The sequence below is a fragment of the Typopeltis vanoorti genome, chromosome 18 (assembly GCF_054136105.1).
Source record: "Typopeltis vanoorti isolate ZY-2024b chromosome 18, IOZ_Tvanoo_1.0, whole genome shotgun sequence".
Lineage (NCBI taxonomy): Eukaryota > Metazoa > Arthropoda > Arachnida > Uropygi > Thelyphonidae > Typopeltis > Typopeltis vanoorti.
This window is the reverse complement of record NC_143566.1, coordinates 96,179,853-96,207,037: the sequence shown is the minus strand read 5'-3', so window position 1 is coordinate 96,207,037 and position 27,185 is coordinate 96,179,853. Positions and strand designations below refer to the sequence as shown.

The 27,185-nt window shown below is 34.9% G+C and overlaps 1 protein-coding gene across 4 annotated transcripts in view; it reads right to left on the bottom strand.

Annotated features, from left to right (window-relative positions):
- Nucleotides 1-734: 734 nt before the first annotated feature.
- The window catches only part of Acn (apoptotic chromatin condensation inducer acinus), a 229,813-nt gene continuing 203,362 nt past the window's right edge, over nt 735-27,185 (bottom strand). For 2 of the 4 annotated variants that reach the window (XM_090407980.1, XM_090407981.1), the window contains exons 12-13: nt 17,062-17,190; nt 735-2,078 (exon numbers count right to left, since the gene is read on the bottom strand). In XM_090407980.1, the coding sequence (XP_090264106.1) occupies nt 2,022-2,078; nt 17,062-17,190 (186 nt within the window). In that variant the 3' untranslated portion in view covers nt 735-2,021. The remainder of the gene's footprint in view (nt 2,079-17,061; nt 17,191-27,185) is intronic. The other 2 variants (XR_016549792.1, XR_016549793.1) reach the window with 2 other exon arrangements.

Below are 27,185 nucleotides of genomic sequence, written 5' to 3'. Positions count from 1 at the left end.
ACTTATGCTCATGACACACAATTAATGTCAATGTACTTAGAGAAATAAATAATTCACATAAACAAATTACCAAATGATCAGTTTAGTATAATGTAAAGAGAAAAAAGGTAGTGTACTGCTTTGAAGACAGTAAAGCATATAAAACTGAACCAAACATCAAACTTAAAATTAGCAATTTACATAATCACTGCATGTGAAGTTTGTGATAAATGTCATCATTCTATGGTGGTGGTGGTGGTGGGGGGGGTTGCATCAAGAGACATCTTACGGCACATTATTTTGTTATGGCCACAGTGCAAACCTGTTCTGTTTTTGTTCGTTTGTCTCTCCCAATGCGTGAAATATCTTTTGGTAGCACCTCTAGCGAAGTACTTATTATATAATAAATTATAATAAGTCTACACGAAAACGTAACAATGAAAGAACATAAATTAGCAACATATATAGTTTAAATACATTTGAATTAGAATATGTCAAGTATATTAAAAAAAAAGCTCTCTTTTTGGGATGTTGCAATGCAAACCATAAAGCAATCTTTCAAAAACTGCTATTATCAAATGAAAAGTTTATTTAGTTATTTTAGTAAAAGAGCTATGTAAAGTATGACAGTGTATATTTCACTATTACATAGTTATTTCTGTTGTTATTCACACTTGAATGGTATCTCCCTTCCTGCTTTTCTTTGTTTTGTACATAATATATAGATAGAGAAATCAAGATATAAAACTAGTCAATACACTTCGATTTACTATTTTATTACCACACTGCTTACAACCAAATTCTAAGGCGCACACTTAAAACTGTAGCATGGAATAAAAACAGCCATAAATAAGTTGTAGCTGTTTTTTAACCAACGTCCATTTTTAATGGAGCACATCATCCACACATGCATATGCAAAATGGTATACGAATGGAATACACATCTCATACACATGCATATACTGTTGCTGTTCATTTCTTCCATCATTAAATCATATCAGTCTTCATTCCAAGAATGGGAACAAAAAAAAATTAAAAAAAAAAAAAAATAGGAAAATAACCCAGGAAAAAAAACAGTACCGAAGAATCTGTAATGTGTTATAACTTGAACAGCTGGAAATGTCATTTCCATTTTATAATGATCTCCCAAGTATGAACATCAGATTCTCTCTTCTCTTATGTTTCCTGATGGGGACAAAGCTCCCTCTCTCTCTCTCTCTTTCTCTGGATGGTTCCTGCTGGATCCACGACTAAATAATCAGCTCATGCGGTTCATCTGTAAAAGGATATTTGCTGGTGACTGGCTGTGATAAGGCTTGCATCTGGCCCCCTGGGAGTTGCACAGATAGGGGATTTAAAGAGGAAAGGGAAAATATGGACACAGATGCTATTCACATTCTTGACCATACACACATTAATGGATCTTCACTCATTCACTAACACCCTTTACAAATACATTTACCAACAACTCATTTTAAACAATATGAAATGAGAAAAATATTTTGCATTAAAAAGCAATCAAGTAAATTAAATCTTAAATCTTTAACAAAAAAACATTTTTTATTAGCATTGTGACAGATGGTTCTCTGAAAGAACAAATATTCTGCCTAAACACAGTACTTCTGAGTAAAATCAAATGTTTAATGAAGCTAGTTAGCTTTAAAAAATTTTATAAACTATCAATTTTATTAAAGTTAAATTTTATATCTATGTAATACAAATATAATAAAAATATATACATTCTTACACACAAAAGATCCTTTCAGCATTAAACTCTCACCACTATCATACAAGTAATACATGCACACAATTTCTCAACAAACTCATGCACTTATTTCCCACATGCATACTCATATGCAAGAAGCTACATACATACTCTTTTGCACCACCTGTCTTTCTGCTACAGGATATGGGATAAAGGAAAGTGATAAATGAAGAAGTCTCCTGTCAAGAATACCTCACTGCTGTTTAAAACAGAAGCTAGACAGGATTCATTCCAGGAGGCCAGCAAGCTTGTATTTTCTTCTAGAAGTTGCTGGACTTCAGCGTCTTCTGCCTACTGGACTGCGGCTACGGCTCAGGCTTCTTCTGCTGGTCTCCTATTTGTTAATGGGAAAAAATAGAAATCTAATGTAACATGTAAATGTATAAATAATGAAAAAATAATCATAGAATTAATTTATATGCACAGTTACACAAACTATAGTAACAGCTTTTAACTTCAACCATATTCACTGCATCCTTAAATGATTTAATGTATAAATATCAAGACTGAGAATGATACTTAATCCACTTACTGGCTAAATTCTGATCTATTTCCAATTTAAAAAGCAGTTTGATCTTATGAGGGCAGACAATTTCTCATATTATGAATGAGAAATTATAATTATAAATATGAATGAGAATCATATTATAAACTTGCCACTTCCAAATGGAAAGACAGCAGTAATAAGTTACCAAATTCTATAAACAATTATCAGGAATATTAATATTTTTCTATTATAATTTTATACTAACACTTAGCTATTTACGATCGTTAGCTTAGTCTTACAAAGCATGTTTCTTTTAGTCTCGGGTTAGACATTTCATATAAAGTAAAAGCAGTTCCTTAAGATTTCCAGATAAAACCTCACATATGAAATGAAAGATCTACAGTGATTTATATCTAATTTGTACAAGAGATGAAGCTATTATCTAAAGTACATGTCACAGTGTAAATGGTTTGCTTTTCAGAAGGTCAGCCTGCAACGTAGTGCATGTTTACATAATAATTTCAATGATTATACTTACGCATGACCAGAAGTAAGGGCATGTTTTCTATATTCTATCCTTGTTTTCAGCATTTAAGGATGAACTCGGTCATTTTTATTTATCGTATATGTTGTTGCATAAGATGGCATTTGAAGTTAAGAAAAAAAATCTGAAAACATGAACCTCTACCCTTTAAGTAATCTCATAAAAAATTATCTAAACTATAAGGTGAGTACAAAATTGGCCCTTTTCTACCTGTCCACTACTTTGGGAAAGGGACATTCCATGTTTGTTGCACAACAAACTACTTCATTGATTTTTAATAATGCTCTAATGATGTTAACCATTAAGCTAACCTAATAGTACAAATAAATTATATTATTATTAGTATTGCAGGCCTATTCAATCCTGTTTTATTAAGTGCATCCAATATGCATCCTTCAGTCAGAAAAGATCTATTGAAAGTTTTTTCATTTGGCTATACTATAAATTAAAGATGCCAACAACCAAATGAATTATTTTATAAAAAGAATACATAATTGTATTGTTTCACTTACTCACTGTCACGTATATGTGCTGTGTTGTGCTGATTTGAAATTCAGCAAAATGTAAACAAGTTAATAAAACATATTTTTATAAAATATGTTTGTTTGCTGTTGTTAATACTGTTTAAAATAAGTCAAGAATAACTGTCAACATCTAAGTTTATCTGTTAGATTAAATTATATTCTTGGTTTAATCCTTTAGCCAAGTGTAAGCAAACAAGTCTGCACGTGAAGTATGGGATACCAAGGCAAATGACGTGGTCATTAGCCTCTATGTACGAGTATTCCAATCGCGAAGTGACTTCACGAGCAAACTTTGTTTGCTTACACTTGGAAAAAGGATTAAATCAAGAATATAATTTCTTGGCATCTTTAATTTATAGAAAAGACCCGAGTTTTTTTTAATCTCATCAAGAGGAGAGCAATTTGTAAACTGATTATAGTCATGGTTTTTTCCAACTGATAGCAATTCCCCCTATTGGAAACTTGCAATTTTCATCCTGAAAATTGCAAATCAGTGAGAGAATGTGAAATTAATAGAAATTCCCTTTGATTGTAGTAAGTGGTAGATAATGTAGCATATTAAGGGCAGTAGATAGTGTAGTATGTCGATTGTGGAACGAGTACTGTAGATGGGCTGTGGTGTAGAATGCCTTCCTGTGAATAAGTCCTTGGACTCCACAGATTTGTTGCGGGAGGTCCATTTCAAAAACATTAATCAACAGTTATCATACCTGAGCAATATTTGTCATATTTTGCCTTGAAATCATTCACCAACAAAGAATACACAACTGACTCTAGCAATCTATTCCACTCATTCGCAAAAATCCAAGTCCCCCACTCTCTCTCCCCCCCTTACTAATCACATTCTTACTCAATTTTCATGGATGACCTCTAATTTTCCTCACATTATTCATGTACTGAAATATTCCATCCACACCATTCTTATAAACACCCCCTCAAGCTACTTATGTCTATCATGTCTCCCTCCTTTATCTACTGATCAACCAGCTTCTGTAACTCATAAATTTTCTCTCTCCTCATATAGAGCATCACTGTCCTGCCACATCTTAGTTACTTATTTCTGAATCTGCTCCACCTCATCCATATCTGCAAAAAACCCAGACGACCAGATCTGTGTGCAATAATCCAGATGAGGCCTTATCAAAACCTTATTTCTGCATGTCAGGGTAGTTTTCAATAACCAAGTAATCTCATGAGCTGTTTTAGCCACATCTGCAATATACCCTCTGAATTTCAACTTATCAACCAATATCCTCAAATCCCTGTCTTTGTCAAGTTCCTGGAGTGTAGTACCATCAATATGATACATAGCTGATAATCTTTTTACTCCAACATGCATAACACTTGGCCACATTAATTGGCATCCATTCTTCTTTGCCCATACTGCCAGTCTATTTAAATAATCCCATAAAATATTATTGCTCTACCTACTTTTGCATCATCTGCAAACAACTGAATATTTCCACTTAGAACTTTTCCAAATATTAATAAACAAATTAAACAGTAGTGACCAAAGTACAGAACACTGTGGCACACCACTAGTTACAAGCCTTCTATTGGACTGTGCACTTGTATAAACTGCTATTTGGTATCTCTCCATCAACCAATCTCTTATCTGCATACCCATTCAATGTAATTTATGCATCAGGATTCCATACAGTATCCTATCAAATGCCTTTACAAAGACCAACAGTATCACCATGCATCCATTACCCTCATCTAACTAAGCTATCACTCTATTATAGAAATATGACCTACTCTTCACAAGCGCTGTAAAACTAGCTAAACACAAAAGTCATGGGAACACTTTGGTAAAAACACAGAAAATAAATACCTGTGAAAGGAATCAAAGATGATAAAGGTGACATGAAAACTGAAGATAAAGATATTTTGCATGTCTGGAGTAATTACTTTGAAAGCCTGCTAAATGAAATAAGTGTCAGCATGATGGTAGAAAATTCCCAACAGGACTGCAGTCAGGAATACATATCCATACATAAGTAGAAAAGTCATTAAAAATCTGAAATGTGGAAAAGTAGCTGTAGTAGAAATAATTCAGCCAGAAATGGTCAAACATGGAGTTATAAAATTTTTATAATGGCTGTATTGTATAATTCAGAAGGCCTGGTCAAATGGTCAAATTTCAGATGACTGGAGCAGTGCTCTCATAGTACCTATCTATAAAAAAGAAATAAAACTGAATATGAGAATTACAGAGATATTTCCCTACTGAGTGTTCCTGGTAAGAGATCTATGCAAGTATACTTGAGAAACGGTTGAGAAGTATTGTTGAAGGGAAGCTTGGTGAAGAACAAGCTGGATTCAAGCCTGAGATTTTCACTTTACCACAAATAGTTGAGAAATTATGGGAATATAACAAAGATCTGTATTTAAGTTTTTTTGATCGGGAAAACACAAATGACAAGGTGCCAAGAGCAAAGATCTTCAAAACAGTACATTATATGGTGTAAATGGGATATTATATCAAGCAATACATAGTCTATATTTAAACTGTAAGTCAGCAGTTAGACTTGAAGGAGGTACAGGAAGATGGTTTGAGGTAAAATCAGGTGTGCGACAACGGGGCACATTATCTCCACTGTTATTATTTTTTGGATCACATTATGAAGGAAAGTAGCATTAAACCTGATATCAAAATTGGCAATGTTAATTTTAGCTCTTTACTTTATGCAGATGATGTTATACTTATGAATAAATCCAGTACAAGTCTACAAGATTCCCTGATGAAACTGAATAACTGTTGTAATAAATTTGGTATGAAAATCAGCAATAAAAATACAAAGACAATGAAAATAGGCAGAAACACTGAAAACACCAACTGTATCCTAAATGGTGAACCTATAGAGCAAGTTCAGCTATTTAAGCACAATTTTTAGTGAAAATGGTAAATAAAATATGGAAATAGATAACAGAATCAATAAAGCTGGTATGGTAGAAAGTCAACTGAATAAATTTATATGGAATAAGTGAGAAATTAGTCAAAACACTCAATTAGCTGTATACAAGATAGTGTTCAAATCAATTTTAACTTGGATTTGAGAGCTGGGTTGGAAAAAAAATATTTGATCAAAGACTAGAGACCTCTGATATGAGAGTTCTGAGAAAGATTAATGGAGTGAACAGATGGTAACAATGGCAGCATCACATTAAAAACAAGGATATTAGGAAAGAACTTGCCACTGTTAACATTCAGAAATGTGTTAGTAGAGCTAATCTCAGGTTGTATGGTCACAGAATGGGAAAGGAAAGATTAGCAAAGCAAGTGTTCTTTGCCAGGATGCAGGAAAAAGACCAAGATGAAGATGGATTGATACAGTAAAAAGTGCCTTAAAAGAGAGAAATATAAGATCTGATAATACTGAAATCTTGACAGATAACAGATTAATTCAGATGCAAATTTTTGATCAGAAGTTGGTAATGGTGTAATTTTTTCATGTAGTACTGTCATAATTATCCTGCATGTCCATTGAGAGTACATATCAGGAATTTGATGATGATAAAGGAAGAATGAAGAAATTTTCAGCTTCATTCTAAATGAAGCTGAAAATTCACTCACCTGTGGCAAGCAGATTCTGGAGCATGTGAGTGAACCATATATTGAATAACTACCCCACATAATAGGTTGACATATGCATATATACAATACAGCTACATTTTAGGCAAGGGATGCATTCTCAAAGATCTCACATAGCTCAACTAGTTTTATCATAGGACAAAAGTTGGCAGGATGCATTATCAGAGCACATAATAGTATTATAGTTTCTAAGCAATTATTGTCATTTCCAGTTTTTCATTATATCATTATAATGATAATCATAGCTTTTCTGATTAAGTAACACATAGGCACAGTTGAAAATATTTATTACAAATATTTCAATTCACATATTGTGGTCACCATTAGTGTACAGTAATCTCTCGATTAATCATCCTTATGCACATGGTATTCCCTCCAATTACACGTCAGTTTTAAAAAAAAAAAAAAAAAAAAAAAAAAATCAGCTAACGCCTTTTTATTCCCGTATATACAGGAGTAGGCGAGGCCATTTAGCCCTATCTAACTTTTGGAGACTGAGTGGGCAGTTCAATCTCCACTGGTACCCAATCAGAGACAGATGGCCCAAGGCTATCACTAATTAAGCGGTACGCAGTGAAGAGAGACGGCTCAAATGTGCCGCCATCTCGTGGTCTCTAACCCTAACACAATATATTTAATGTCTGAAATAATGTGGGTTCTACGGTCGATTTTCTTGAGTTTACAGGACGAAAAACCCGAGTTTCCGGGAGGAAAAACCTGCTTGCCCGTGCCAGAGATCGACTAACTCGGGAACCGGTCGAAAAAAGGCTTAGAAAAATTTCCTCTAGTCGCCGACTAGACTCGAAACCAAGACTTCCTTCGTGCGGCCTAGTGCGGTGGTGTGCAAACGCCACATCCACTGAGCTACATCAGTTTTATTCCTATCTTATTTATTCTTCGAATGCTAGGGACACATTCTGATACTGCATCATTTAAGTATTTTTTTAAAGGCTTCCCATGGACTGCCAATATTTTTCCTATCCAACCACAGTTACCTTGGTGCAGAACTCAACATATTCCTCAGTTGGTCATAATTTCCTGCATTGTAGTTCAACATGTAACCTTTTCTGAACAGCATGATCACTGTCACCAACTGGAGGCAAAAGAGTTATGTTTCTAACTGAAACACTCTCTGGCACTAGTATCAGACATAACACACTGACTTTGAGTTCCTTGTGTCACATGCTGCATGAGGAAGTTGTCTTGCAATAGATCAATAAATTCAGTTCCATTCTTCTCACAAGATTGTATTGCTACCCAACGAATGGCCGGATAATTAGTGTCCTCAATTATTATTACATTTTACACCCATCATATTCATTTGGTGATGCATATCTTTGTCACTAGCAACTGATCCACTACGTCTGTAACAACACACCACTATGTATTTGATCTTGTTAGACTAAACCTCACACCAGATGGTTTCAGACCCAATGCCACATGAAAAACTTTTATTAATAGTACAGACATAGGTCTTAATACTAATTGGATTCAAGTTATCCAATAGCATTAGCAGCACACTGTCTCCTCTATTCTGCCTATCCTTCCTAAAATACTGTAACATATACTCTCAAAAGCAGTTAGTATGTCTGCTTCAGATAGCTAGGCCTTGCACTAATGCCTACAATCTGAGGTCCCAATGTACTAACCAAGGCAACAAACTACCCCTTTTTTTGATTCTTCTAGCATTTGTTTACAAACATAAGTTACGTGCATGCTTTTTTGTATACTCTTCTCTGTAGTTTGCTTGACACAGCTGGACTTGCAAATCTGTTTTTATCTAGTCCCTTACTTATGCAGACATCCTTGATACATCCAAAACAGATGAACACAAAACCGTTCTTTCCTCATAATTTTCATGATAATGCTCATTCCCATCATTAACAGTTACATAACATTGTTGCTCTTACACACAGATTCTCACCATTCTTCCCATCATAATTTAGTTTCCCTGATCCTGTGTTGTCTCATACCAATTCAATTTTTCAAGACTCCTGATACCAAATGCATTCAAGTGTAGGCTGTTCCTCTCATACATATCTATTCTTCCCTTGAATTCACTCCACAAATCCATATCCAAATGGTGGCAAACGATTCGCTTCGAATCGTTTGCCACCATAGCTCTTCTTACTTCATTTCTATCATATCTAGGTTATTATAACAGCACAACTGTCAGCAAACTCTTTCCGTGAATTTTCCATGCCAAACAGTGTGGCACACAACACTATGCTGCTGTATGTAGTGGCATCATGGAATAAGATGTAAAAATATATTTGGGTGAATTTAACATGTCAATTTTAAAAGAAACGATTCTTCATTATTTTTTTTTTATATTGTGCTGTTTTAAATTGACATAAAATGAAACCACACTATACATGCTTACAGCCTATTTGTCCCAAAATGCACAGCTTCTATACCTCATTACAGGCCAGTCTACATATTTTTGACCCAACATTAAAAAAAGAAGCATCATATTTCCTATAAAGAAATTTCAATTAAATCCCCTGTACTTCTTGTTAGATAAATTCAACAAATCACAACTAACTGACCAATTCTCATAATTGCCATAATACAATATCTTTGTGCACTTGAATCTTCTCTGAGTACCTATCAGTTAAATGATATTTACAGAAAAAAAAAACATGGGAGAGTAAAGTTGTGAGTCATAAACTAATATTGACATGACCAGATTGGTATAATGGTTTTCTCCTTTTTTCTACAAGTGAGACTCCTGTTAACTCTGAATTCTACAGACCAGAAAACCAATCCGATGGACAGACACGCATACACACACAGAGACTGGTAAAGCAGCCAGTCAGAGAGAAGAGGGGCTCAGTCCATTAATCATATTAATCTCTACATGGTCACATGCTGATGAAGGGATAACCGTGTGGTATTCATTCAAATAGTTCCATGTAATCACAGTTCAGTATTTAATTGCCTAAGACTGATTAAGTACAAATATTTCAGTACATGTATCTGAACCATCCTCAGTTAATTATAATTGGAAATTAAAAAAATTGGAAAACTATATTGTAGATGCATGGAGAGTTTTCCCCCTTATCATGCTCTCTCTCATGACTGCATAATAAGGAAGGATTGCATTCTCCATGTACTTCACTGTTGTTTAATATCACATGGTTTGTGATACACACACACACACGCACACACCAAAATGTGCTTTAACATCCCACCAGCTATGACATCTATAGACATCCAGTTAAATCTGGATACGATTCTGTAACACCCATTGAATAACATGGATAAGTGTAATTTGGTCTCACTATTTCATCCACCTTGGCCAGTAGACAGGTTAATCAATCTTAGTCAATTAAATATTCAACTATGATTACATGTAACTATTCCAACTATGCATAGTCAGTTATATATTATTCATCATCATGAACCATGGGTTCACTGCCCGTGGGTGTCTGATGTCTCCTTAACTATCTTCTTCCACCTTTCTTTGTTCAGTACACAGTGTTGCAGTTTCTATAAACCCATTCCACACCAGTCCTTTATGTCGTCCATCCATTCTCTGTATGGTCTACCTCTTCTGTTTACACCATCCATAATACCAAACATGAATCTTCCAGTCCTTACTCATCTGCAGATGTGTCCAAATAATTGCGGCTTCCGTTGTATAACTTCTGCAGTAGACTCTTCTTTGGTGTATCTTCCAATAGAGCTCTTCATTTGTGATTTTCTCTACCCATCCTATTTTTAGAATCTTCCTGTAACAAGTTCTTTCAAATGCCAAAATTCTTTTTCTTGATTTCTTATTTACCACCCACATTTCAGATCCATACAGTACACTGCTGAAGATGCATGCTTCCAGTACTCTTAGGTTTGTTTGCAGGCTGATCACTTTACTTTTCCAGATGTTATCCATGGCCTTCAGATTTGTTCTTCCCTTTGCAATCCTGATTTTTATTTCTTTTTCAAATCATATGTCATTTTACTTCCCAAACATGTAAATTGTTCTACATTTTCTATATCAGTTCCTATTTCCAGTTTTATCTTTTGTTTTATGTTCTTTTCACCAAATACCATTGTCTTTGTATTTTTCCAAGTTTATAACAAGTCCAAATCTTCTCCCTTCTTCATTGAACAGTTTCAATGTTTTTTCTATATCTCTTTCATCTTCTTCAATAATAACAATGCCATCTGCAAATCTCAGATTTTTAATTCTCATCCCATGCACTGATATTCCTTTTGCATGTTCCTTCATTTTATCCATTGCTTTTTCTGAACGTGCGATGAAAATGCTTGGTGATATTTGGTCCCCCCCCCGTCTAGTACCTTTGCTTGTTCTAAACCATTTTCCCAAATCATCACCTATTCTAACTGCTGCAACTGCCTTCTTATACACATATTTTAATATAGCTATTAGTTTTCTATCAACCCCATAGGATTTTAGCACTGCTAATGTCACTTTTTGATCGATACTGTCATATGCCTTCTGAAAATTCACAAAGCAAGTATATTTGTTTTGGTTTTCTCCTAGCTTTCTCTGCTATTAACTGCATTGTCAAAATCTGTTGAATTGTAGTTCTATCTTTCCTAACTCCTGCTTCCAATTGTGTTCTCAATCTTTCTGTCAGTATCATCATCACATTACCAAGGTAACTTGTCAAAGCAACTGTTCTATAATTTTTACATTCTAGCTTATTCCATTTCTTGTTTAATGTCACTAATATCGATTTTACCCACTCCTCTTGCATTTTCCCTTCTTTCCATACCATATTACATAGCTGGTACATTTCTGTAACCATACTTTCGCCACCATATTTAATAATTTCTCCATCGATGTTATTATTACCAGGACTCATTCTGTTTTAGTCATCCTATTGCTTTTTCTACCTCTCCTCTTAAAATGTCCATCTTAGACTCATTACCTGGCGGTGATATCTGTCTCAATTCTTCAATCATTTTCCCAACACTATCTAAATCCAGTTTTTATTCATAAAACTCACTACAGTATCTTGTCCACCGATGTACAATTTTATCTTTATTCATTAATACTTTACCTTTTTCATCTTTAATTGTGGTCTTTTTGGTTGCCATCTTCTATTAATAGTTCTGATCATTTATTACACCTCCCTAGCTTTATGCTTTCCATAGTGCTGTTCTATATTATTGCATTGGGCCTACAACCATTTCATCTTATCCATTCTGACTGCTTTTTTCGCCTCAATACACTTTCTTCAATATTGCTCTTCTCCTGTACTAACTTCAGTGTTTCTTCTCTAGTCCATTTCTTCTTCTGGTACTGTTTCTTCAACAGCATTTTCTATTGCCTTCATTACTCCTTTCACTCTTAGATTCAATTTTTTTTTCCCCTTTGTCCACACTTTTAAGTTTCTCTTCTAACAGTGTTCTGTACCTTTTTTTCCTATTTCTTCTTTATTTATTCTTGCTGTGTCTCTTCGTTTCTGATTATGGGGTTTATATTTTCTTTTTGGTTGCAACTTGATGCTTGCAATCTAAACTCTGATCCAAGTCTATATCCGCTCCTTGAAAAGCTTGACACTGCTGTACTAATGTTATCCATCTTCTTTTAATCATAATCATATTGATCATGTTCTTGGTATTTTTGTCATTTGATTGCTACGTCCATTTTCTACACTCCTTTTGCTGGAGTCTTGTGTTACAGATAATCATCTCTTGGTCCACAGCAAATTCTAACATTTTTTCACCTCGTTCATTCCTTTCTCCAAAATCATATTTTCCCAACCATCATTATCTATTTCAACTTTGGCATTCCCATACAAAGTTATATATTATTGCTAACTCTAAATTTTCTAAATACAGACTGACTCTTAGCCATTGTTCCTGCATTTATTTTGTGAAATTGAAAATAATTCACTGAAAAAATTCGCAATGTTTTTGATAATTTTTGCCCAAACATAAAATTCTAATCAAACAACTGAATGCAATAGAAAAAAACTTCAGACAGCAATGGTGAGGAAAAAAAAAACAACTCAGACACAGTTAAAAAACTCAAACCCCACTATGCCCCCCCCCCCCAGAATATATGGGGTTCCGAAAATACACAAACAAAATGTGCCCCTTCGACCAATAGTGGAAGGAATAGACAGTCCCAATTACCACCTAGCCAAGAAATTAGCGGCAACACTCAAGGAGTTGGTAGGTCATTCCCCCTCCTACATAAAAAACACACAACACTTTATAAACAAAATCGAAAACATAACACTCGACAAAGACGACTTATTAGTCAGTTTTGACGTTTCTGCCCTTTTCACTAATGTCCCCATCAATGACACAATTCTCCTACTACAGAACAAATTTCCGCCCGACATTACGGCCCTCTTTGCCCACGTACTAAAGTCCGGTTACTTCGTGTGGCAAAACAAATTCTACCTACAAAAGGAAGGTACAGCCATGGGCTCACCATTATCCCCCCCCAATCGCGAACTTCTACATGGAAACCTTTGAGCAAAGGGCTCTTGATTCCGCCATGCTTCGACCGACAATCTGGCTCAGATACGTTGACGACGTGTTCGCGATCTGGCCGCACTGGCGACAAATGCTAAACACATTCCTCAGCCACCTAAACGAACAACACGAACGCATACAATTTACTATCGAAATCGAAAACCAAAATTCGCTCCCGTTCATAGACACACTAGTTACACGTCTTCCTTCTGGCAGTCTATCCTTCACGGTCTACCGAAAACCGACACACACAGGCCAATACATACATGCGCATTCATACCACCACCCAGCACAAAAATATGGAGTCAAACACCCTTAAAAACAGAGCCACAACTATTTGCTCTAACCAGCAAGCCCTGAAACAACTAAAAATCATTAGTGACACATTCATAAACAATGGCTATAACAAAAATACTGTCAATAAAATACTGTATAAAACCACAACAAAAACGAATCTAGATTACAGTAAAACCATAGCCATCCCATACATTAAAGGGTTATCAGAAAAAAATCAACAGAATCCTACAACATTATAACCTCAATGCCACCTTTAAACCACCCACTAAACTTAAAACCATATTCAGCTCCTCTAAGGATCCTCTCCTCCGATTAGCACATCCTGGAGTCTATTGCATCCGCTGCACCTGTAACTTACCGTACATTGGTGAAACAGGACGGACAATCCCTATACGCAAGAAAGAACACATTAGACAACATTATGGTGAAGCAGGCCTCTCAGACCATGCACTTAACACCTTACACCAAATCAACTGGAAAAGCACCTGCTCCTTACACCGCACAAAAACATGGTACGAAAGAAAATTTAAAGAATCCTGCGAAATCCTGATAAACCACCCAAATATCAACAATAAAGATGGTATGAAAATTCCAAGGATCTGGATGGCACACATTCAGCCAACCTAATATGAAAGATTCAACATTAGTCAGGACTCTAGCCAATCCGCTAGTATTAGAAACCTTTCCACTCCAACTGGCTGGAATGATGTTAATATATGTATATAGTAGACAATACAAATAATAGGACTCTAGCGTTGATGTATAATTTTTTTTTTTTTTCATCAGAGGTCAGGCCAACAATTGTGGTAGCAGTTAGTCTCTTTAACGAACCAGTATGATTGTAGTATAGCTTGTATCTTGTGTATATTTGTACGCTCCAGAAGATGACCTTGACATAAAGGTCGAAACGTCGAATTGTAAAATTTTAGTAATATTAAACTAAAGTTTTATTCAAACACGGTAGTTGTCTCCATAATTTCCAAAAATGCATTCGGATCACCGTGCAAGCCTAAAAGAAAGAATTTTGCAAGATAATTTAGTATTACCTATTTTGCATTAATATCACTTTCAGTGAGGATGCTTCTAATCGATACTTCTTAATTATATAAATAAGTTTATTTTTTATAAAAGTAGTCCTTATTTATTATCTGTTTATTTTATATTCAACCTTATCATACCCTCCATGTCAGGTTTTTTGATACTCCTTCCCTCACCCAAATTATCACTTCTGAGGACAAATATCACATATAATGATAAATATCATACAGGAGCTCTAGGTGGCTCACATGGACAAAAGATTATACAAGTAAAGCACATTAGTACCATGAGTGGGCAAGGATTGTTTTGTAAATTTTTTATTTTTTTTAAATTGTTTTTTTACATAATCTGGAAATTCTGCTCTACAGACAAAGCCACTTCAGGCCTCCAATTAGCAGGACAGCGGTCTCATGCTGGTGATAAAATTCATTTTCCACCTAAATTAATATGGTGAATCAGTAATTCCTCTGACATTATGAAATTTAAAATACCACCTTATCTTGCAGAGTACAAGTTACTTTAGATCACTATCACGAAGTTGTTCAAAAATGTACCATCCATTGTATATTTCAGCTCTCTCATTTTCCCAGTCAATATCTCCTATATTAAATCCCTCTCTATTACTAATTCCCCATTTCATTAAATAATTGACTACCATTACTATCATGAATACGAGTTATTATCATACAATACAAACAGATTTAACAGATTTTTACTTAAGACAAATAGTTCAGAAATCATGAAAATATAAGGATTTGCAATCAAGTTTACAATAAGAATTACAAGCTTATTAAGCACTATACTGCCTCTTCATAACTTATTTTAATGCTATTAACAACACAAGATGAACTATTTCATAAAAAAAGATGTTTATTAACTGGCTTATATTTCACTGAATTTCAAATCAGCATCTTCAGAACATAAACCAGCATGTACACGTGACAATGATTAAGTGAAACCATTCAAATTGTAAATTTGAATTATTTCACTTCTCATTTTTGCATATACATACTGATTTGAAATTCAGCAAAATATAAGCCAGTTAATAAACATTTTTTTTTAATGAAATAGTCTGGTGTTAATACTGTGAAAATAAGTTATGAATAACATTCAACAACTAAGCTTATCCGTTAGACTATTAAGATGCTAAGATTGTGAAATATTGGTTTGACGCATTCTTCTGTACTTTTTTTAACAAACTTTTTCGGGTTTGCTTGCCAATCACAAAGGACAAGATAATGCTCCTTTCTTTACAAAGTTTGTATTAGACAGATTGTCAATTAGATAAGAAAGGTGACAGTCATAAGATTCCTTGTGACTGTCACCTTTCTTATTCTGGACAAACTGGACATTCCACCAAGAGGGAATTAGCAAACACTAAATCTATGCATATCATGGGTGAATGCACATGTCCAGTTTGACTCAACACAACAACAATTGACAATGAACAGCATTCTTATGGAAAGCTTGTCTCATACATATTTTTTGGTATGAATGCTTATTTAAGGAGTACTGAGATCCACTGCTCTAATTTGAATTGGAACAAAGCCAAGTTAAAGTTACTTGGCCATGACAGGTCATTGAGCCTAAAATGCAAGTGATAATGGGATGAAAATGATAGTTTAATCCATGCCAAAAGTGTAGGAGATTCTGAACCAAGCAGCTATCAATTAATCCTAGTTTTCACATTAAGCTTGATTCTGTTTGATTCCTTTCTGTCATGTCACCTCTAACATGTAGCATGACCTGAACAGTTAGCCAGTGTGATATCTCTTATCTTGTTAAACTAGCTCGTGGTCCTTGTTTAATTGAAAATTAACTGAATTATTCTTCCCAAAACAAATGTAAGCACAATTTGGTCCTGCAGTTTATAAGACCTTGTGACTTTCCATAGATTTTTTTATTTTTAGTCCAAAGACACATATGAGGAGGAAAATAAAATCACTTTTACTAAGCTTTTCACTCTCCCTCTTCTTTCCATCAAAGCTTTCTTCCACTTATTTTCTTTTCCTTTTTAACCCTTCAACCTCCTTACCCTCAAAAACCCAGCCAGAATATCTATCTGCTCCAAATGAGAAGCAAAGATATGCATTGATTTATGCTGTTATAAATAAAACCATATACTTTACAAAATGTTCTGAAATAAGATGTGTTTGTTATCACAGTACATAATTTCATATCAAATGCTGATAATTTTAACATTTGCCTAATTCTAGGAAACTAAATTTATGCAAATGATCAGAAATGTAACATCATTTATTACATTATTTCTACTGGGGGAAGAGAAGTATGTTATATAACCTTAGAAATTCATCTATTGCACAAGTTGGAGATGTCTGTAGTAACCATAAAAATGGGAATGTGTTCAGTTACCTTGTCGCGTCCTCTACTATCTTTAACTTTTTGTCTTCTTCTTTCAGCCTCCTCCTGTTCTTTAAGAAGTTGCCACCTTTTTTCCCTTTCCAGCCTTCGTTGCTTCCTATCTTCTTCCCGTTGTCGAACCTTCAAATGACAATAAGAAAAATACTGATGTCCTCTTGTATTAACATTATAACAGGTTCAAATGCAGTCTAGAATTTGGAATAATATTTGCTACAGAAATAATGAAAAATCTTACTGTCTTGATTTTTTTTAAAATCGAGAAGGTAAGATTTCCTACTATGAATAATAGTAGAAAAATCGAAATGCTCATTTCTGAACAACATTATAGAAAGTTATAACAACTTTCTTTTTAATTCTGAAAATCATATATGAATAACATTCAAAATGATAAACAAGATAAAAATCATACACATACCAGCCACTGAATTAGAAACCTTTAAGCAGATATATGTAAATGTCACTTACGGAGGCATACATGCAAAATACTTGGTGAAGTGTGTCCCCATATGTTTTAGGCAACTTTTATGAATGCTGCTAGTCAGTAAATATCAACAATGTTGATCACAATGGGAAAAAGGATCTTCCAGAGTTCAATAAAGGGCGTATTGTAGGTGCCCGGTTGGCTGGAGCCATGAATTTGAAAACAGTAGAGCTGACTGGTTTCTCAGAAGATATCCCAGGTGTTTAATCAATGGAAAAATAACCAACATTGCTTGTCTAAGAGATATACCTGTGGTCCTAAGATAGTCTGCCAGGAATGAGATCACCATCATCTGAGAAGGCTTGTATGGATAAAGAGAAATTTCTGGGTGCAGCAATTTGATCAAAGCATTTAATGAAGGCAATTCCAAACCCATATCTCCCTGAAATATGCACAAGGAATTTGAAGAGAATTGGCATTTGCAGTCTCGTGACTATATGCAAAATATGTTTCTAATTCCATGGCTGATATGTGCAGATAGCTACTAAATAAAAATTTTGTAAATAATAATGAACTAGCAAGAATGCAAAGTTCCTAAATTACACTTCAACATCTATAAGCATTAAACTTTAATAACAAATCTGGATACAAGCGTGCGCATGCATGCACACACACACACAAGTGTGAATTAAATCCCATGAACAAGAAATTTGTTATAAAACCTTTAACAAATCTCTGCTATGTGTGTGTGGGTCAGGGGTATTATTTAAGTACTTTACTGGATTACTAACTTTAATGTCTTAAGTACTTTACTGGAAAAGTCCAGTAACAGAGACAATAAATGTGCACATGACTAAAATCATAAAAAACTACATAAGAACTTAAAAAAAAAGTAGTAATGAAAAAGTTCAGAAAAAAAAGAGTAAGGCTAGTAAAAATGGTAAGCACTTGTTTGATTACTGTTCAGGAAATGGACCAGCAATTACAGACACTATGTTCCAACATAAAAATGTACATAACGTTCATGGAGAGAGAGAGAGAGAGCAAGAAAAAACAAGCAAAATCCTATCAATTGCATTATTGTTGATAATGTTTACAGACTGATTCATGGTACAAGAGCATGCAGGTGATTTGGAAGCGTAAATAAACGATCACTATTATTTTATTGAGGAAGTAAAAATGAGTATCATATCAAAAAATTGGTTCTAGTTTTGCAAATATTTGAGGAGTGAAATGAAAGTTCAAATATACTAGGGAAAAGAAAATAAGTGTGAAAACATGGACTGACTCAGCCAAGAATACATTCAGAAAAGTTGTCTGCAAGGTTGGTTTAGTTATTTTTGATTTTTATGGTACAAAGACATCAAAAGTCATATTGTGCTAAGGCAGTGGTTATAGCAGTGTTACACCTGATATCTTGAGAATATAGAATTCTCAGCTATCATGGTGTAACATGAAGAATAAATAAAATAAATTAAAAACCCTGCATAAAAGATAATAGTTGAATTAATTAAAAGAAAAAGAAAGATTCTTGCATCCAATAAAATATAAAGGTTTTGTTAAACTAACTAACAAATTACTACTCCAATGAGAGCTCTAATCCACTTATCCAGAATTCAGCTTTCTGACCATGGCTTCTAAATTATGCAGTGAAGCAAGTGTAAAACTTTTATTCTCACATATTTAAACATTCTAGTCAAATATCATCTACTCCAGTTGCCATCCTACATTTCAGAAATAGAACATATTCCTCTACAATATTTTCTAACATTTTTCTGTTACTTTTTTTTTCATTTAACGAATGACTCCTGATATCTAGAATATATCTCCAGTTTTTATGTCTATTTTGACCGTCTCTGGTTTCTTTTATAGTAATTTTCTCCATTTTTAAATTTTTCAGTGGCATCTAGAATATTTTGCCACCTTTGTAATATGTATCTTAAATTCTTACCTTTTATTTCTTACTTTTTTTTTTTTTTTTTAAAATCAATATAACCTAGCTTTCATACATTTCTCTCTATATTTTCTCAGGGCACGTACCGACAAACTAATTGTGAACTATTGATCTTTTCTCTCTCTTCTTTCTGCCTCCAAATTTCTGAGTCTACCATGAAGTTTATATTTTTCTATCCTTGCACGCAATTACCAAATACCCCTTTCAGTGAATCAAACAATGAAACCTTGAGAACTCAGTGGCAAAATAAATATACACGGTTTCATTTCTTGTTTTCACTCTTTCATTATTTTTTTTTTAAATTCAATAATATTTCTATATTTGCGACTACAGTTAACCTTTGAAAGTTTGTCTGATTACTTTGTAACTTTGGTACATATTTTTCTTCTAATTTTTCCCATGCATAGGAAACTGACTGATCTGTCATGGTCAGCAACTTGGCTTCTTTGAAGCTTAATAATGCAGATTAGATTAGATTAACTACTTTCAAATATGGATTAAGAGAAAATTCATTGCGAGAAAATTGTTCATAAGAAAATTTGAAGTCATATTGTAATATATATGATGATATCCATATTATGAAAAACAAATGCAAAACAAGCAATATTTTATGGATTTAATTAGACTTTATTTAGCATTTTTGAAATATTTTTATTTTGTATAAAGGTATTCATTTTCTTTCTTACTTAGATACTACAGATTCCATGATGGAATATTAAATTTTACAAAACTGGAATACGGTGGTTATGGAGAAGGTGCACCAAATTTACAAATATTTATTCTTCTAGCCTTTCACTATTTTTCTGCACACCTAGATCCCCATTCAGATGTGACATTTTATTATTAAGAGACCTCCAGGGAGACAGGAACTCATCAAGGGAGGCCATACTATTTGCACCAGCTGTCATACAACATCCAACGGCAATTCATTCCAATCACGCGGCACTCATTGAGAGAAAAATCTAGGCCCCCCCCCCCTTCTTGACAGCATTCATTCTCAACTTCCAAGGATGCTCTTGCATTCTTTCTCCCATAAAAGGAAAAATTTCATCATCATCAAATTCCTGCCATGTACCCTCAAGGGGTGTATACAGGATATGAGAGTACTACATGAAAAATTTACATCATTACTAACTTCCTATCTACAATTTTACTCCAGATCAGTCTGTTACTTGTCAAGACTCCAATATTTTCAGCTCTTATATTTCTGTCTAAGGCACTTTGTACCTTATCAATCCACCTATATCTTGGTCTTCCTCTGGGTCGTTTTCCTGCCAACCTGGCAGAGAACACTTGTTTTGCTAATCTTTCCTTGCCCATTCTGTTTAAATGACAATAATTTTGAATGTAAAGTTCTTTCCTAATATCCTTGTTTTTAATATGATATTGCTATTGATGCCATCTGTGATTCTCATATCTGCAGTCTCTAGTCTTCGGTCAAGTGTTTTACTTCTAACCCAGCTCTCAGATCCATAAGTTAAAACTGGGTTGAACTGTCCTGTATATAGCTTTGAACTGATCTGTCTTGTATACAGCTAATTTAGTGTTCAGACTAATTTCTCTTTTATTCCATATGAATTTATTCAATTGACTTCCTACTATACCAGTTTTGTTGATTCTGTTGTCTATTTCCATATTTAATTTACCATCTTCACTGAAAATTGACATTTTCAACGATTCTGCCTATTTTCATTGTCTTTGTCTTTTTATTGCTAACTTTCATACCATATCTATTACAAGTTATTCAATTTAGTCAGGGAATCTTGCAAACTTGTAGCAGATTTATTTAGAATTATAACATCGTCTGCATAAACAAAGAGCTGACATTAACATCTCCAATTTTGATATCATGTTTTATACCACTTCCCTTCATAATGTGATACATATAGATAATGAATAACAGAGGGGATAATGTACATCCTTGTCTCACACCAGATTTAACATTAAATCATCTTTCTGTACTTCCTTCAATTCTAACTGCTGACTTAGAACTCAAATAAAGACTAAGTATTGCTTGATATAATGTCCCACTGACACCATATAACTGTAGCATACTGAATAGCTTCTCTCTTGGCACCTTGTCATATGCCTTTTCCAGATCGACAAAACTTAAATACATATGTCTGTTATATTCCCATGATTTCTCAACTATTTGTCGTAAAATGAAGATCTGATCCTGTCAGCCTCTATTTGGCCTGAATCCAGCTTGTTCTTCACCAAGCTTTTCTTCCACAATTCTTCTCAACCGTTTCTCAAGTATATTGGCATAGATCTTGCCAGGAACACTCAGTACGGAAATACCTCTGTAATTCTCACATTCAGTTTTATTTCCCTTTTTATATATGGGTACTCTTAGAACTCTACTCCAATCATCGGGAATTCGTCCCTCTGTGCAGGCTTTCTGAACTATGCAGTGCAGCCACTGTAAGAATTTTATACCACCATACTTCAGTATTTCTGGTCGAATATCACCTAGTCCTGCTGCCTTTCAACATTTCAAACATTTCAACAATTTCTCAAAGTAATTACTCCATACTTCAAGGATATCCTTTTCTCCAGTTTTCATGTCACCTTTATCATCTCTAACTCCTTTTACAGCACTCTTTCCTCCATTTCTAAGCTTCTTCAACAACCTCCAGAATATCTTACCACCTTCTTGATATTTATTTTCTATATTCTTGCCAAAGTCCTCCCATGACTTTTGTTTAGCTTTCTTACATTTGTCTCTGTATTCTCTAAGAGCACAAGCTGACTTATTTTCCAGGAACTTTTGATATGCTTTCTTCTTTTCCTTAACTGCCTCTTTAACTTCCTGTGTCCACCATGGAGGAAAAATTTCATTTACTGAAATTCTGTATAAGTTTGTTACTCTCATATCACTCCTCTTTCTGTTGTTTGGTAGTGTCTGCAACCTACAAATTCTCAATCTGTCTTCATAATTAGTAATCCACAATCCTGATATCATTTTTGACATTCTTCTTTGCACTCTCTTCATCGTATCATAATTGCTATGAAAACCAGACCAGACCTGCATGCAATAGTCCAAGTGAAGTCTTATCAAGGCTTTGTAAAGAGGCAAAACGAATTATTCTCTGAGTTGTATTTACAATTTTTGCTATATGACCTTTGAATTTCAACTTCCTGTCTACAGAAACTCCAAGATCCCTAACTCAATTAGTTTCTTCTAGCACAATCCCAACCAATATAATATGACATTGGATATTTAATCATACAAAAGTGCATGACCTTACATTTATTAACACTGAACTGATAGTGATTTTCACATGCCCAGCCTATTCAAATCATTCTGCAAGTACTGCATGTTAGCAGCACTCCTGATTACTCTACCTATCTTTGCATCATCAACAAATAGCTATAGCTGTATGCCGCATGTCAAATCCTTCCCAATGTCGTTAATATACAAAATGAGTAACAACGAACCAAGGACTGATCCTTGAGGCACACCACTGTTTACGTTGAATCATGCAGATTAACATCCTTTTTCATATCTGTCAGTCAGCCATTCTCTTATCCATGCCAATAGTTTATAACCCAATCCCATATTCTCCAATTTATGCAATAGTTTCCAGGATGTATTCTGTTAACAGCCTTATCAAAATCAAAAACTTATGGGATATCCATTTCCCCTTGTCTGAGTGGTAATATTATTACAAAATGTGATTAAATTGATAAAACATGACCTTCCCTTAGTAAACCCATCCTGTTCATTGCAAAGTAGAGATTCTCTGTCAATTTATTTCTGAATGCAAGCATTAACCAACTTTTCCAAAATTTTTACCATCATTCTAGAGATACTGATTGGTTGATAGTTGAAGAATCTCTTACTTCTTCCTTGACTGAATTAATTTCCATGGATGCTCTTTCATCCTCTCCCTACCCTCCATAAAATGAAAAATTTGACCTGCTGTTATCCAGTATGGCCCTTTCAGAAGTTCGTAGGTGTGTATATATCATATTATCTCCTTTTGTTTGTTTGCTACAGCTGCAGCAATCTCTCTCTCTCTCACACACACACATACATAATCTACATCCTCTCCACTATATCTGCATCACCTAAGAAACCAGGAGACTAGATCTGTGTACAACAGTCCAAATGAGGCTGCATCAAAGCTTTGTAAAGAGGTAAAATGATTTCTTTATCCATACATGTCAATGTTAACTTTAGTAATCCTCTCCAACTCTGTGTATTATTGTGCAGCGCAGCATTCATCACTCTTTCAAAATTTCCTGTGAAAGAGAGATCAGTGCTGCTTGAGGACTATCTGGTAGAGGCAATGTCTAAATGTATTACAAAGGGAATTAAAAAAAGGTTGGTTTGAAATGGATGACTGAAGAGGTAAGGTGTGCAATCTGGGAGAAAGTATTATGGAGGCAGCATGAGATGAGCAGCAATAATCAGTTGCTTGAGGAAAACAAAAAGCAGGTGAGAAAGGTGACATGCTTGGTAAGGGTGGCAAAAATGAAGCCAAAAAAAAGTTCTTCTGATACATGGCCAGTAGAAGAATGATTGTGAAAGGATGATATTGTTGGAGGATGAATTTAGGAAACATTATGAGGAAAGATGCTCCAAAGGACAGAGGTAGATGGAATAAATGAGGAAGAAAAGTAGCAGGTTTGATGTGTTTGCAGTTGTACGGAAAAGGGATGTTGGCAGTTGCTGCTCTTGTTTTAACAGGCCCAACATTAAGTGGAGGAATGATGTTTGCCAATTCACTGGAGCATGATCATGGAAGTACCAGCAGAAAAAAAATTGTTGAAATATAGTTGAGATATTTTTGATAATCTTTGAAAAAGTGCTTAAATGAGGTGGTATTTGAATGTATCCCTTGTGTTCGAAGAATAAATAGGTTGGAAGTGAAATGGATGTGCAGCCTTATCAAGCAAGAGATCCACAAGAAGATAATGGGGAAAGAATATGATGAGAATAAGAATGAGAGGAGTTATGAATATAAAGCGCAGGCCAGAAAAGTAATGAGTATTGTGCGGAAAGCTAAATAGAAATATGAAAAGAAATTGGCTATGTAGGCTAAAGGCAATCCAAAAGAATTTTATTGTTATGCCACAAGCAAAAGAAAGAATGAATGTAGAAGAATGCACCATTGTACTCTAGTGTCAGAAGCTAAGAGGGTTGTTCAATTATGGAGTGCTCACTTTGCTAAGATATATCAAACAGGTGTATGTAACAGACAGTGCTACTGCTACATTGGATTAGAGGTGCATGAAAATGAGCTGAAGAACTACTGCATAACCTGGATAAGAATTTGTTAATAGGGACAAATGAAATATCAGCACATGTGCTAAAGGAATATTCAGCCAAATTTGGCTAAGCCTTTCACATGCTTGTATAACTTGAGTCTCAGCTCAGGAATGTGATACCACAGTAATAGAAGGAATGTATGATAGTTCCATCGTACAAGGGTGGTGCAAAAACTGATGTGTCTAACTTAGTGTGGTAGTGAGGATTTTAGAGAAGTTGGTAAGAACCCTCTGACAGAAATGGATAGACAAACAAGCTATACTCTGCAAGGAACAACACGAGTCTACTGTTTTAGCAATTTGCTCATATTTTATAACAATGTTACAGCTGAGATGGATAAAGGGAATGAATACACTATGATAATGTTGGATTTTGTTAAGGCATTTGATAGGATACCACATGAAAGACTGCTGTATAAACTGGAGAATATGGGATTGGAATATACACTATAAACTCTTGATTTGGATCCATGGAATGTTGACAGACAAATATCAAAAAAGTGGTATATGGTGGGTCACCCTGAATCTGCCAGATTTAAGGTGACCAGCTGCGAACCTCAGGGTTCAGTCCTAGAGCCATTATTGTTCAATCTATACATTAATGACATCAGGCAGGGTCTAATATCAGAAGTGCAATTGTTTTGCCGATGATGCAAAGATAGGCAGGGCAATCAGGGGTGCTACTGTTATTCAACACTTACAAAATGATTTGAATAGGCTGGAAATCTGGGCAAACGAAAATGGCTGTCAGTTTAATGTTGGTGTAAAGTTATGCACTTTGGCATGATTAGAGTTCTAGCTGCATATTATATTAGCAGGATTATGCTACAAGAAACTGAATGAGGCTAAGGATCTTGGTGTATTGGTGGAGAGTAATTTGAAGTCCAAGTTAGCGTCTTCACAGTTAGCCTAGTGGCTATGCGCTTCACAATCATATGCCTGGGAAAGGAGCGTCCTGGGTTTAATTCCTGTCTCTGACACGAGGAGCTTAAGAATCTTTCTCAGACACAGCCGAGTTAGCTGGTCTTGGACAGCAGGGTTTTTCTCCCCAGTTTATCTGGGGTTTTTCCTGGTTTTCATGGAGCCAGTTTTCCTGAGGAAAACTGGCTCCATGAACACACGCAGCTACAGCCAGAGAATATACCAGGAGGCATAAGGCTAGTCACCTTATCCTCTGGATGGGTACAACTTAGAAGGGCTTAAGATAGCTTTATAACAGGCCAGTAGGCCTAACACGTAGACGGGAGAAGAAGAAGGAAAAAAGGTCACATAGCAAAAACAACTCGGAGGATAATTGTGATGTTGAAGCAAACCTTGACCTGTAAGGATAAAGAAGTCATTTTGCCTCTTTATAAGGCTTTGATAAGACAACACCTGGATTATTATGCATGGATTTGGTCTCCCAAGTTCAAAGGGTATAAAGAAACTGTGGACAGAGGCATCAAAAGAAGTGTTAGAAAGATTATATCTGATTATGGGATTTAGCTTATGAGGACAGATTGAGAGTACATGGATTACAGACTCTGGTTAACAGGAGAAAGAGAGGTGATATGACAGAGGTCTATAAACTTATGAATGGGTGTTACAGGATATCTGATGAAATTTTTTGTTATATCACGGGGGGGGGGGGGGGTCTCTGTGGAAGTTAAGTTTGTTTATGGTATATTCTAGGTTTTTCTCTCACAAAGCAGTTAGTGCGTAGAATAGTTTGCCTTCAGGGGTAGTGAGTGCATCTAGTATGAATTTAAAGGAAAGTATCACAGCTGGTTTGGGTGATTTATAGCCAGAGTCCTTGGGGATCTCAGATAATAAAAATAATAATATTAAATAAGCAGTTCATAAAGGTATCTCATTCTTGTGAATGTGACATACAAAACTTGAGTGCTGGGAAGGAGAGGGGAGGCACTGATGGTGAATGAACAAAAGAGATATGAGGAACTGAGTAAACCTAATATCAATAAGGCTGCAGGCCTTATTGATATTGACATATCACTGCGTGTTTTGAGTGAATATTCCAGGGAGTTAACAATAGCATTGAAGTACCTTTCTAACATGAGTCAGACCTGTGGCCAAGTTCCAAAGGAGTGGAAAGAGGACAATATTGTTTCCTTTCATAAAGGATGCAATAAACAACTAAGGTTTCAACTTATAGATCTGTGTGAATGGAGCTGTGGGTAAAGTATTAGAGATATCAGTCAGGACCAAGATTCAGAATTGATTGATAACAGCAATATGCATTCTCTTTAATGGAAAGCACGAGTTAGCTGAAAGAAGATTTTTTAAAGTAATCTATTTACTTAGTGTAACAAATGCACTAGAAAAGGGAGTTGCGTGCATAATGGTATATTCAGATTTTGCAAAGGCTTTTGATAAACTGCCACATGGCAATCTGGTAATTAAACTTTAAAAATGGGAAGGATGGAGTTGGATAGTAAAATAATGTGTTGGATTGGTTGTTCGGGT